We start from the raw sequence: 13,971 nt of genomic DNA on the forward strand, positions 1-13,971 counted from the left end.
TAATTCCAAAAATACTTTTTGTTCTTCGTCCTTACAAATATACTAATTGTTATGGTTTAGTCCATGCAAAATTTTATTATATTGGAGTCGATCCATGTGATGTATATAGAATATTTGACTTTAGTGGTTAATATGAAAGATAAAGGACCAGAGTAAATATTACAACATATTTCAGGACCACTTTTAACACAAACAAAGTTTGCAAGGAATAAACAAAACAATAAGGATTGATAGCGAAATTGGATATATTTTCAAAGACTATAATAAAATAAAAAATTTATAGTGATTAGGAGAAATAAAAAAACAATATATTTACAAAATGTCCATGAATTTAAATTTAATTCAGTGACATGAATTTACATGGTTTGAGTAAAAAGGTGTGGTAACAATATGTAGTTTTTTTGTATGCAAGACTTGGCTCAACTTGAAAATACTAAGTTCCTTAGATTAAATATTTTTAGTGATTGTGCTGGTTCAAACTCAAATCCCTTTTTGTGCTAGTAGGGTTTTAGATGGTGTTTGTCACTCTATCAACCGGCAAAAATAAGCTCTTGGATATCTTAAGCATATAATTATAAGTCCAATGTTGCCTCGTACAAGATAAAAAAGAATGTAACCAAAATCAAGATCAAATAGAACAGTAATCTTCTGTGTGGACAAGAGAATGAACCAGATGCATCAATACCAAGTGCTAATTCAAAAATCAATTTCTTTTCATATGAAGTAAATTGTTTTTTCCCTCCTTTTTAGTCAATACATTTTTTTATTGCTTTAGAAAAAACTAATTTTGAGATTCAACTCTTTCTTTTACTAATTAATTTGAAGATTCAATTATTTTTGGCATAATGTTTGAGAAAACAAACATAAAAATAAAAGAAATAAAAAAAAAATATAGGGCTCTTCGATCTCTTGAGAAAGGACTCCTATTGTATTTGAAGTGGACGAGTACCAACCTTAATTAGTGCCAGATTTACATATGATGTTCAAGGCCACAAAGTGCGTGACACATACAGTACATGCTTATGACATAACTAATGTTTCTAAGTGCAATCTAGTTCTATGTATTTAGTAAAAAAAATGATTCTTTAACTATTTCATGCATCAAGCATGCTTCTAGAGTAGTTAGTTATCAATTATACAAATGAATATTTAAAGATAAAAATATGACATTGCAGGATGATGAATTAAAATGATTGAGCAAAAGTGACTAAACGTACAAAAGACAAATTTAAAATTAGGATCAAGAATAGTCCCAATTTTTGTTTTGTTTTTGGTACGCGTGGGATTGCAGTGGAAAACTTATGATTGATTCCAACAAAATACTAGTACTATTGTTATTGATGATTATTCAGATATACTAGTATAGTCTCTCAAAAAAAAAAAAGATATACTAGTATAGTATTAGTCTTGATCAATTTCATAATCATGCATTCATCTTTTCATTATCGAATTTCTGATGTGCACCAATTGTTTGTATCTGGCGGCGGCATAGAGCCAATCACATCACAGCTCTGTGAGGAAAATACTATACTTGGCAGTGATAATAATCAATCAAATTAAGTACTTACGCGTTCTTTCCATTGGATGCACCAAACAAGTTGATGCTTTTAAAAGATTATATGCTTGGTATGGTGACAATAAGAATTAGGTAAACTTTTACAACTTTGCACACAAGCAGGCTTACGTAAACCATTCATCACCAACGAAGGTTTCAGAATAGAATAATTCCATTCCAATTTTTAACAAGTTTTCATTATAATATTATTCATTCTCTTAAAAAATGTTTATTCAACTGTTTTCAATGTTTAAAATTGTTATTTAAAAAAAACAGTTTTTTTTGTCAAGAAAAAAACTTTAACCTTTAAATTTTCTTAACATGTATTTTTAAGATACTTGTTAACATAACCATTCATATATTGGCAAACTCCATTAAAAAATTAGAGTACAACTTGTTTGTATTTAAATTTCAATTTTAACACATGGTTTGATCTGAATGCTAAGAGAGTTAGACATTTTAAGTAAGTGGTCAATGATTAAATCATCAACTCTTAAGAAAATTCGGTTGAAAGGAGAAAACCGACATTATGTGCTCAATAAGTTTTTTGATATTTTTGTCTTAAAACTTTGGTTGTTTTAGAAAATCAAAATATCACAAATTTTCTCTATATTTTAAAAAACAAAAATATACTTTAATTGTATTTTTTTTTTACTAGGTACCATAGTGGAGTTTGTATTGAAAATATATGCATCACCATTAAACGGACACCAACTATCAAAGATGACTAATTGGGACTAGTAATACAATTATACAACCGGTGCTTTTGGTCCCTTAAGTATTTAATCGGTATCGTTTTGGTCCCTTAACTAAAAAAAAACCGTTTGAGTACTTTAAGTTTTTTTAGTCTCGTTTTTGTCCTTTCTGTTAGGTTCCGTTAGGGTTTAAAAAAAAAGTTAACTCCTGGACACGTGTCATCTTGTCATTGGCTCTGAGATTTTCTTTTAAAAAAATAATATTTTTTTTAAAATATTTTTTTATAAAAATTCTCAAAGCCAATGACAAAGTGACACGTGTCCCAGAGTTAACACGTGTCACCTTGTCATTGGTTCTAGGAATTTCTATTTTACAAAACAACAAAAAAAAATTTACATTATTTTTTTTAAAAAAAGAAATCTCAGAGCCAATGATAAGGTGACACGTGTCCACACTTAACGTTTTTTATTAAACCTAACGCAAACCTAACAAAAGGGACCAAAACGAAACTAAAAAAAAACGTAAAGTACTCAAAAAGTCTTTTTTTAGTTAAGGGACCAAAACAATACCTATTAAATACTTAAGGGACCAAAAGAGCATTGCTTAAAAATAACAAAAGATAACATTAGTATAAATTTATTATTACTTAATCTATGAGTCGAAACTTTCAGCTTTAAAACTACCAAAGCTAAGGGAAGGAGGAGTACCAATTGGTTTTAATTAGTTGTTTCCAAAAACTGTGAATGTGATACCACTCAGATTGTTGCTTGCAACATTTTTTAACAAGTTGACACAACGATAGCATGGTAGACAGTTTTCGTCCACGGGCTGGTCCTAAATCCTAATATCCTTTTATTTTAATTTTTAAGTTCACACCCAATTATAAATTCTATAGACAAAATTGGCTGGTCTTTAAGTTCAAACAGGCTGACCCATTATGAATAAAGCAAGTGTGTATTTTTCCGTTAAACTTTTAGTTCTCAGAAAAAAATACTATGATAACTTGTTTTATTTAGATTTGTCAAAAACTTGTTTTATTTAGAGAAGTATAGTTTAACTAAAAATTGTTTTATTCAAAAATTAAATTCTCCTAAACGATTCATCACTTAATAGAAAAAAGGCAAAATTGCACAATTAGTTCCTTAACTTAATTTTAGGTAACACTTTCGTCCTTTATCTTTTTTTTGTCACGATTTAATCCTTTATGTTATAAAATGACAATATCTTATCATTTTTTATGAGATTTTTTCAATGAAATTTGATTTTCTAGGCTTGTATGATGAAGATTTGTGTTTGTCTATGAGTTTGATGAATTTATTGTGGAACTTTTGATTATTTTTTTTCATAAAAAAGGATAACTATGTTGTTATTTTATAACATAAAGGACTAAATCGTGACATAAAAAAGATAAAGGACGAAAGTGTTACCTAAAATTAAGTTAAGGGACTAATTGTGTAATTTTGCCAATTTATTAACTATTTGAGATCAATCACTTAATTTTCTACGGTAAAGTAGTGTGTTTGCGTTAGTACAAAGCTTTTCGCTTTCATATTAAAAAACACTATTAAGGCTCTGTTTGGTAAAAATAGCGGATAGCTGATAGCTTATAGCTGATGGCTGATGACTGATAGCTTATAGCTGATGACTGATAGCTTATAAGCTAACTGAAGTGTTTGGTAAAACTAGTTGTTCAACTAGCTGATAAATGTAAAATGACATAAAGGGCATTCTTAATTTATAATAAAATCATATCAAATAATATTTAAGTATTTGTAATTTCGTAATCTAAATTTTCTTTAAAAAATACTTTAAAATAATGAAAGGTATAATTTCATTAAAATGTAACACAATTGATGGTATATTTTTTAAAGAACAATCAAAGAATAAAGAACATGTCCGTGAGCTTAAAAAAACATAATAAAGAACATAACACTAAGGTATATTTTCATAAAAAAAAATAAATAAAAAAAACTGAAGGTATATTGTTGCGTTGCGTCAATTTTTTTTTTTAAGGCATATTGTATAAAAAAAAAATAACAACGAAAGCCATAGAGTAAAAAGAATAACACTAATAGTATATTGTTCCTTAAAAAAAACTATTAGTATATTGTTCTGTAAAAAAAAAAAAATGGTATATTTTTTTTTTGAAGAAAAAAAAAAAAAAAAAAAAAAAAAAAAAAAAAATGGTATATTGTATACAGAGAATTGCAAAGAAAGTTGGTTGGTGTATTTATTAACAAGGGCTAGTAATATTTTCTATAAAAAAATAGACAGTGGTATTTATTATGGAGCTATATTATAATAAAGAGAAATGATATTTTGACAACCACTTTTTGACAATTTTTGAACAACTTTCTCTCTCATACTCACATGATGTTGTTATCCTCTCTCTTCCTTTTTCTCTCTCCATTGTTTTTGACCAATAAGAAGTGAGAAAAACAAGGGTGTCAACAAAGTTGTCATCAAATGGATTGTTTTTGACCAATAAGAAGTGAGAAAAACAAGGGTGTCAACAAAGTTGTCATCAAATGGATGTCAAAATATCATTACTCTTAAGTAATTTTAGAAGATTGAATAAAATAAGACTGATAATGTTCAGAGTATACAATTAGGCACTGTTTGTAAGACACCTAAATTAGCTTATAGCTTATAGCTTATAAATTCGTTTGACAAAAAAAGCTCTTTTTGGTAACACTTTTTCACCATGAGCTTATAGCTTATTTCACGAGCTTATAAGCTATTTTTCAAAAGCTATTTCAAGTAGCGTTTGAGCTTATAGCTTATAGCTTCTCACTTTTTCTTCCACTTTTACCCTTATTATTTCATCTAAATTCCATTTTTACCCACTACAATTTATTATAGAGTAATGATATTTTGACATCCATTTGATGACAACTTTGTTAACAACCTTATTTTTCTCACATCTTATTGGTCAAAAACAATGGAGAGAGAAAAAGGAAGAGAGAGGATAACAACATCATGTGAGTATGAGAGAGAAAGTTGTCCAAAAGTTGTCAAAAAGTGATTGTCAAAATATCATTTCTCAATATAAAACTACATCATCAAGTGAAAATATCCTCAATACGCCCTTACAAATCACCGATAAACTTCAGTTGCATACATAAATGCTAGTACATTAATAAGGCACATGCAACTTTTTTTTTTTTTGAGAGAAAAGGCACATGCAACTTAAAAACTAAAACATATAGGCAAATTAAAATTAGGCTTAATTGCACTTTTGGCTCCATATCTTTTCAAAAATTGCGATTTTGGCCCCCTAACTAATTAAAATACAAAACAACCCCTTATGTATTGGATCTTTAGCAATTTTGGCCCCCAAGACCACTTTTGGTTGGTCTTCGCTGACGTGGCACCCACAATGGTCGACACGTGGCACCTCACTTAAGAGATGTGGGTGTCACGTCAGCGAAGACTAAGTCAAAAGTGGCCTTGGGGGCCAAAACTGCCAAAGATCCAATACATAGGGGGCTGTTTTGTATTTTAATTAGTTAGGGGGCCAAAATCGCAACTTTTGGAAAGATAGGGGGCCAAAAGTGCAATTAAGCCTTAAAATTATTAAATTCTTGATAAAAAAAATTTGAATGTCAAATGATAGTATGTCATTTATTATGTTTAATGGTTAAATATATTTTTGGTCCCTATAAATATGTTTACTTTTCGTTTTAGTCTCTCTAAAAATTTTCTTTAACTTTTAGTTATCCAAGAGGTTTTCATCTTCACTTTTGGTCCCTTCTTTAAAATAAACTCATATATAGAATTCATATTTTTGAATAAAAGTTTGTAGAAAAATTTATAACATTATAAGAATCTCTCCAAAACTTGTCCAAAAAAAAAAGAATCTCTCCAAAAAAAAAGAATTTTTTAACAAAATATGAATTAAAATAAATTTTTATATTTTTGTCGGTTAAAAATTCATATTTAATTTATGTTTGGTTAAAAAATTCTAATTTTTTTGGGAGTGATTTTTACAATTTCTACACATTTCTGCATAATTTTATTAAAAAATAAAAAAATTTACTTAAAAATAGGGACCAAAAGTAATGATTGAAAATTTTATAGGGACTAAACGGTGAAGGAAAATTTTAGAAAAACTAAAACGAAAAGTTAGTATATTTATAGGGACCAAAAATATATTTAACCCTGTGTTTAAACTTTAAACATTTAACTTTTTAACTCATTTAATCTCTTAGCTTTAAATAAATGAGCTACTAATCCCACCCAATTAAGAACTTAATAAATAACAAGACATCTACAAAGTCCCACAAGACATATAACCTAGATATAATCTTGCAAGGTATTGGTGTGACTAGATATAGATCTTTTTCCTTTCAGAATATGGTTGTGCAGACAAATACTATCCTCTCTAATAGTGAATGATCTACTTTTGCAATCACTAAATTAAAACGTGTTAAATGATTTTTGAGGATTCTATTGGTCTAAAATTTCCATTAGTCTTTCAAAGGTAATCCGAGATATGATATTTGTGAGTTAAGCAACTTTAAAATCAACTCTTCCATTGGTCTAAAAATTATGAGTGTCATAAAATTGAGTTGACACGAATAGATTGAAATTCTACCATTGGAGATGTTAAGGACAAGTTTTGCTATGTAGAAAGAAAATATAATTGGCACAAATTCAATTATTTTAAAATGATTTAATACACGCTCTTCTATCAATGCTTGGAGTTTAAAACTGAAAAATAAAGTATTTTAATTTTTATCTCTGTAAATTATATTTATTTTGTTTTGTTTTTGTTTCACGTAAATATGTTTATTTTTGCTTTTCGTTCCGGTTAGACGACCGTCACACCTTAAATATTAACATAGAATCACTAATATGATAATTCAACATCATGTGTCACCACATGGCATGGTATGCCATGTGACTCTAAAAATAAAAAAATAAAAATTAGGTCACCTTTCATTTTTTGAGATTAAACCTTTAATATAGGCCGCTTATAAATAATTTGCAAGTACGAATGCAAGACTGGCTTAATTTGTTGATGTTATGTCTATGGCTATTTGATATCAACGTCAATTTAACTCTTTCTTTTTAGGAAAATGCTACTTCTCAAGAAAAATAGCTTCAAGAATTTTTCAAGAAATAGTTGGCAAATTTTAATTGGATGATTTATTTGTCCACTTCCTATTTTTCAGCCACACCTCCTTGAATTGTGGCAAATAGTGCATTGTGATTGGCTATTCTTTATTCTTGAAGAATTCTTGACGTTATTTTTCTAGAGATATAGCATTGCTCTTCTTTTTAATAACCAATTTCAAGGCATTTATAGTTAATCTTTGCGAAAACCCGTCATGTGCGATTGAGAAAGAGAAATGATCTTTATACTTGTGACACTTTTTAGATAATTCTCTTTCGTATTTTCATTGTGTAACAGTAGATTCAATGTTATGGCGATACAAAAAAGACATTAAAAGTTTTCTTGACAATAAAATAGGAATTCAAGGTAAAACACAAAAAAGTAATAATAGCATAATGACCAGCAAGTGAGCAACCGGTTTAATAACAAAACCAACAAATATTATTTTATTTCTTTTCCAATATTACAAAGTCCATCAATCTTTTCGTTACATTAAGAACTTGGTATTTTCATTAAGAAGAAAAAATTGAACATAAGTACAAATGCATGTCATTTCAACCATGTAATACAAGTTCCTGAAGCTTACAAATCGATTGATATCACCAATGAAGAGTTACCCTTATCAACAACGAATGTCTGGCAAATTACTTTTTCAAAGGTAACAATTTCCACATTGTACAAACCACTGAATCCCCTGAAGTTGAATTCCCCTTGCTCATCAAGATGACCATGAGTGTGAGATAACCACTCTTCTTTAAGATCAAGGAATCTTCTTCCAGCTTCATTGATTTCACCTTCTGCATTCACCAAATGTGCATTGTCGCGGCTCATAAACAACTCCCAAAATCCCCATAGCATTACACCATCAACAGCAGGGTGTGCCATAGCTTCGCGCAACATAACCTCCAAATCATCGCCTCGAACATATTCATTAGTGGAAGACACATCAAGCTCGGTAAACCATATTGGTTGACCAAGAGTAGCCAACTTATCGAGTGCAGAACAAACAATAGGCCCCACAGGACTATCAATGTGACCTTGAATTCCTATTCCCCCAACCGGTGCACCTTGATCTTGTAAATCAAGAATCTGTTGTGTGTATTTTTCTGGCGATGAATTTATGTCATCTCCATCTTCAACATGATAATCATTCACAAATAGGGTAGCAGATGGATCTAGCTGGTGTGCAATCTTGAACATGTTTGCCCTTATATCCTTACCTAGTCTGTCTTGATAAAATGAACCATGCAACATTTCATTGTTAACATCATAGTGCTTGAACTTGCCTTTGTAGCGAGACAATAAGCCAGTTAAGCGATTTTGGACAGCCGTCAGTAAATCATTTTTATTCAGTGATTTGACCCATTGTTGAACATTGCTGTCGACTTCCCAGAAGATACAATGTCCGCGAATGTCTATCTTGTACTTCTGACACAAGTCTAACATATCATCAACATCCTTATAGTTGAAATTCCCTTTTTGTGGCTCTGTCCAATACCACTTCAACTCATTACCAAATACAGCCCAGTTAAAATGTTGCACAAAGAAGTCAACAAAATCTTCATTGTCAATATTTGTTCTATTGATGCACGATCCAATTGGAAAATCGTTCTGTATTTGTTTAACTTTCACAAAGGTATACTCGCTTGTGTCCAGCCCAGAAAATTTTAAAGTAACATCACGCTTACGGATCTGCAGAGCATCAAGTGACAAATGTTTGAAATGAGAAACAGACAAAAAGTTACAATGTAAAATATTATGTTCATATATAAGAGATGTTTAACTTGTAACCAAAAAATAAGAGATATTTAACTTAAGAATTGAGTATGATAGATTTTTTCAAAAAAAGAATTGTGTATGATATAGAACAAGAGAAAAGAGACAATCATAGTCGATGTAAACTAGTTTTACACCAACGTCCAATGAAAATTCAATAATTCGTGATTATTTTTTATGTTACCTTGTCTGTCTGCTCGCATAAATATCTAAACCTTGCCTGCCTATCGACAGGAAAAATTTGAAGTCCAGCAACCATTAAGTCAACACCAGAAACTGGACCTTGAATGTAAACAAAAACATTAGATGGCTGCTTTTCAATTCTAAACGAACCACCGATTTCATGCCATCTGCTGTCGGCAACTTGGGTCTGTCCTCCGTTGGCCCATTGGCCGTCAACACTAAAGGCAATACCAACATTCTGAGGGCCATGTGATCCGGAACCAATCCTGACCCAAGCAGATACTTGATATGTTAAATAGAGTTTCAATTTCTCAGTGATCGCCTGAGAAGGACCCATCCAGGTTTGAGTGCGATTGGTTACAAGAATGTAACGTCCACTCAGGGGTTCATGAGGACCAAGAGAGTCTCTTGCCATTGGTGGAATTACACGCGGTGAACCAGTTCCGATGCTCAAAGTACAATTACCAAGAGGAGACCACCCGTTGGTGCCATTGTCCAGATTGCTGTTCTCAATTATATTGACACCAAAAGCAACATTCTGCAATACAATAACAATTTTCAAGTGCTTGAGCATACAGAATCGACCACACAACAAAAGGCATCATAGAAACAATTAAGTGTTTGAGTAACAATGAATGTGTAAGAAAAAATTAAAGTAATCTGCAGAAAATATGATGAAAGCCTAACCTCAAAATCCGGGGGTGTCGAAGGTGGTGATTTAGCTGCATGCTTTATAACAAAAGTATTTAGAAGAATGTCAGTGCCTCCAGGAGGGCCTTCCAAATAAACAACTACTTTTGAAGGGGAATCATTTAGAAGGAACTTTCCCTGCATTTGAGCCCAATCTTTATCTGTTGCCTGCACACTTTAGTATCGCAAACTCCGTTCAGCAATTTAAAGATATGTTAAGAGAGCATTTTAATATCTATTATTCATGATTTTGAAAGAACTCAATCATAAAGTACTACATCTATTTTCTTTTTCTTTTGTAAATATTATTACCAAGAAAATAACCACAGCAGTCATGTCATTATTCTATGTATAGGTAAAGAAATAAATGAGATGGAGATACTAACTTGGCAATGCCTATATACTGCTCTCGAAGATCTGGTTTTTGAACATACAATGTAGCACGTACATCAGAAGAAGTGACATTGTTCCCAAATATCCGAACTAAAGCAGTGACCTCATAGGCAAGCTTGCGCTGCACTCTTCCAGTGATTTCTTGCTGAATTCCATTCCAGCTTTGTGTGCGTTCAGTTGCAGATGCAAAGAACTTCCCGGATTTTGGAAGGATTTTCCCATTTGCCATGGACTCATGTACTGCAATCTTGCAGCCTCTTCCAGTCCAATTATTCAGGCCATCCTCGAACTCAGGATTTAGTATGATGTTTTCATCGTCAGTGGAAACACATTTTGTGTTTGTTTTCTTCTGAAATAAGGGGGAAATGCATCAAAAATTGTAATGTAAATTTTTTGAAGATATCATGAAACAAAGAGAGAAATGGATATAGCAAATGAAGAAGTGATAGCCACTACACAAGTTATGAGTTTGATGTTCATTAAATATATTAGACTTCAACATGTTGTAGAATATTTACAATCACTTCGGCTATTTTTTTTTATTTAGATAAGAACAAGCACTTCAGCTAATAATTAAGCTCTACATGAATTTTTTCCTACAATCAAATCCAATGCTCTATGTCCTACGATAGCCAAAGGGAACGGCTTAACAAAACGCAAACACGAATGGTACATAATTATTTCATTTTGGTTAATGCATGACCCTTGTTAACAAATCAAACACATAAACATATGAAAAGTAGTGTGGTATACTGAATAGTGGGTATTAGAAGTACATGCCTCAGGGAGGTTTCCAGCATTGATCATCTCCGAGTTTTCCATAGTTTCTCAAACACACTTCCAAAGCAAATACTACAATCAGCCAGAAGACCTTCAATTAGTATGATGAAAAAAAAAAAATCTTAATTAAACAATTATGACAAACAGAACATGCATTGTGAAGACACTTTTCTTACAGTGCAAGAAACAAGCCTGGCAATGTACTTGAAGTGAAAGTTGTAAGCCCTGGTTGTTTGAAGGAAAGCCTAGAACCTCTTCAACATATATAGGCATTGGCTCAGCAAATTTGTGAAGTGAAGGCTAAGAAAAAAATGTGGGGCCAAGGAGTCTAACCAATCAACAAAAAAACACCATTGTTGAAAAGTCATTACTCATTAGCTCTCGTCCCAAAAGTTGTCCTTTGTCAGGATAAACTATCCAAACAACATGATCAAATCAATTTCATAACATTATAATTAAAGACCCTTTTAAGTAATCTCAATAAAAAAGGAAAATAAAATAGAAAGGAAAATGGTTCCTTTGTGTATTAGGTTTTTTCCCATATTACTTTGCATTGCAGATAAGATAAGCAATGCTTGAATTGGAATGGAAGCCTAAGGGCTAAGGTTCACAAATTGAGGAAGAATGCTATTAAACCTTAATTTAACACTACCATATTTAGTTATTTCTATGAAGCTTGGATAACAAGTTTCACAAGAGTTAGGTGTATTAATTTCGGATGTATTTGATAAATTGGCAAAATTACTATAAATTCAAATTTTCTTAGTACACACGAAATCAAATTAAAACCATCCAAATGCAGAACCAATGCCACTACTATCATATTATTATGTGGTTTGTAAAACTCTTACGTAACTCGAAAATGTTACCACATTATCGTTAAGTTTTTGACAGTTATACAAATAATCCCTTTAGGGTAAATAAAAAAATAATTACAAAGAGTTTCTTACAACCCCTAAAATAAAAAATTTCTTACAAGTTAAGTTAACAAAATATCGATGTTAATTTGAGTGGACTAATTTAGCTTCTTAAAAAAAAAAATTATGATCCAACACAAAACCAAACATTGTGGTATAATGAGAGACATCAATCCCTATAAGCTTAGATCGGTTACTAAGCATATTACATATTTTATGCAGGGGTCGGGGTTCGAACACTGGCCACCCTACTTCTACACATTTAAAATGTAGGCTACTTGAACAAAAATAATGAGAGACATCAAAATAGGGAGAACAAAGAATACGGGGTTCCATGGTTTTCAACGGATTGTGGTTAAGAGGGTAAACCAAAATGTTTCAGTGTATTAAATTTTCTTGTCTCGCAGGGGAAAACGCTCACATGACTCTTTATTCTAATTTCTTCGTTTCATGTCGATGTTCTTGACATTCACTTGTTCTTCTTTGTCCTTTTCTTCTATATTTTTGGTTGAAACATTTATTTGCTTTTCTGTTTTAGAGGGAATGGATAGAACATGAGCAAGTCTTCCATACTCACAAAACTATGAACACAAGTCTTAAGCACTCTCACATATAAAAGAAAAATATAAAATTAATTTTATAGTATTTTTTAAATAGATAAAAGAATAAAAAGTGTCACGTAAACACATTTCGGTTGTTAGTTGCAAAGACAATATTATACATGGGTTAGTGTTTGAACTTCACAATCCTCACTTCTCCGCATTTAAAATGTGTGAGTCCTAGCTACTATGTTACTTTGACAAAAAAAATCATTTTTTTTAGTATTTCTAAGGATCAGGCCCGGTCTTCTGAGAGTGCAAGGTGCTCAACCAAGCCGGGCCTCCAAAAACTATGGGCCTAAAAAAAAAGTCTAATTACAACCCCCCCCCCCCCCCCACTTAAATAAAAAAAAATATATAAGTTACTTCTTTTTCTTTCTTCAATACAAGTTTAAATTTTTTTTTTTAGACTCTTGTTCTCCTTTCTGGATATAAATCCGATGCTATCAAACCACTCCTAATTTATATAATCACTTAATAGTCAATTTAGAAAGCTATTTTACTGAAAAAATCACAACAATCATTTCTTTTTCGCATTTGCCATTAAAAAAAAAATCTTTTTCGCATAAACCATTCGTTTTCCCCTTTCCCGCTATGGAGGAGTGGCAAATCCAAACGACCCCGTTAGGTAAATTTCACCTCTCTTTCACTTAATTATTTTTTATTTCGTTTCATGTTTAAAAGTTCTTCTGATTCTGATTTTTTAATGAAGCTTAGCTACACAAAAAAAATAGATTTTTATTTTAGTGAGGACCAATTTTAAAATGAGAGTCGAGCCTCCTATTTCATAGGAACGTCCTTGCTAAGGATATATTTGATCTATTGAACATGTAAGAATAATCCATGGGCTAATAAGCACAAACCGGTGATTGCTTAATTGTGCCCATTATTTGTTAATTTATGGAACTTACTTTTCCCACCCTATGCCTTTCCTCGCGCGCCCTATTTTTTTTCCCAAAATACCCCTAATCCGGATTATATAATCCGAACTGAATCCGGAAAATATAATCCGGATTTATTAGTGTATTTTTCAATCCATTCACCCTGATGGATGATGATACCAGTTATTAAAATATGGGTCCGGATTATATAATCCGAAAATGTTAGAGAAATTCCGGAATATATAATCTGAAACATGTAAATCACCCCGTTGAAAGTCAACAAAAAGGGGTGGTGAACGACAGTTCCGGATTATATAATCCGGAATGCGCTAAACATGTCCGGATTATATAATCCGGAATGCATCAGTACAGAGGCAGAAGC

General features: G+C 31.4%; 1 protein-coding gene across 1 annotated transcript; it reads right to left on the reverse strand.

The window, feature by feature from the left end:
* Nucleotides 1-7,788: 7,788 nt before the first annotated feature.
* On the reverse strand, nucleotides 7,789-11,427 carry LOC146942230 (endo-1,4-beta-xylanase 1-like). Its single transcript, XM_085756176.1, has 6 exons — nucleotides 11,369-11,427; nucleotides 11,193-11,264; nucleotides 10,406-10,761; nucleotides 10,017-10,194; nucleotides 9,331-9,867; nucleotides 7,789-9,062 (listed from the first exon to the last, which is right to left on the reverse strand). Exons 2-6 carry the CDS (start codon nucleotides 11,232-11,234, stop codon nucleotides 7,953-7,955), a joined length of 2,223 nt encoding a protein of 740 aa, XP_085612302.1. The 5' UTR covers nucleotides 11,235-11,264; nucleotides 11,369-11,427; the 3' UTR covers nucleotides 7,789-7,952.
* Between the last annotated feature and the right edge of the window lie 2,544 nt (nucleotides 11,428-13,971).

This window comes from Medicago sativa, chromosome 3 (genome assembly GCF_051527215.1).
Source record: "Medicago sativa cultivar Bolivia chromosome 3, Bolivia_mono, whole genome shotgun sequence".
NCBI lineage: Eukaryota > Viridiplantae > Streptophyta > Magnoliopsida > Fabales > Fabaceae > Medicago > Medicago sativa.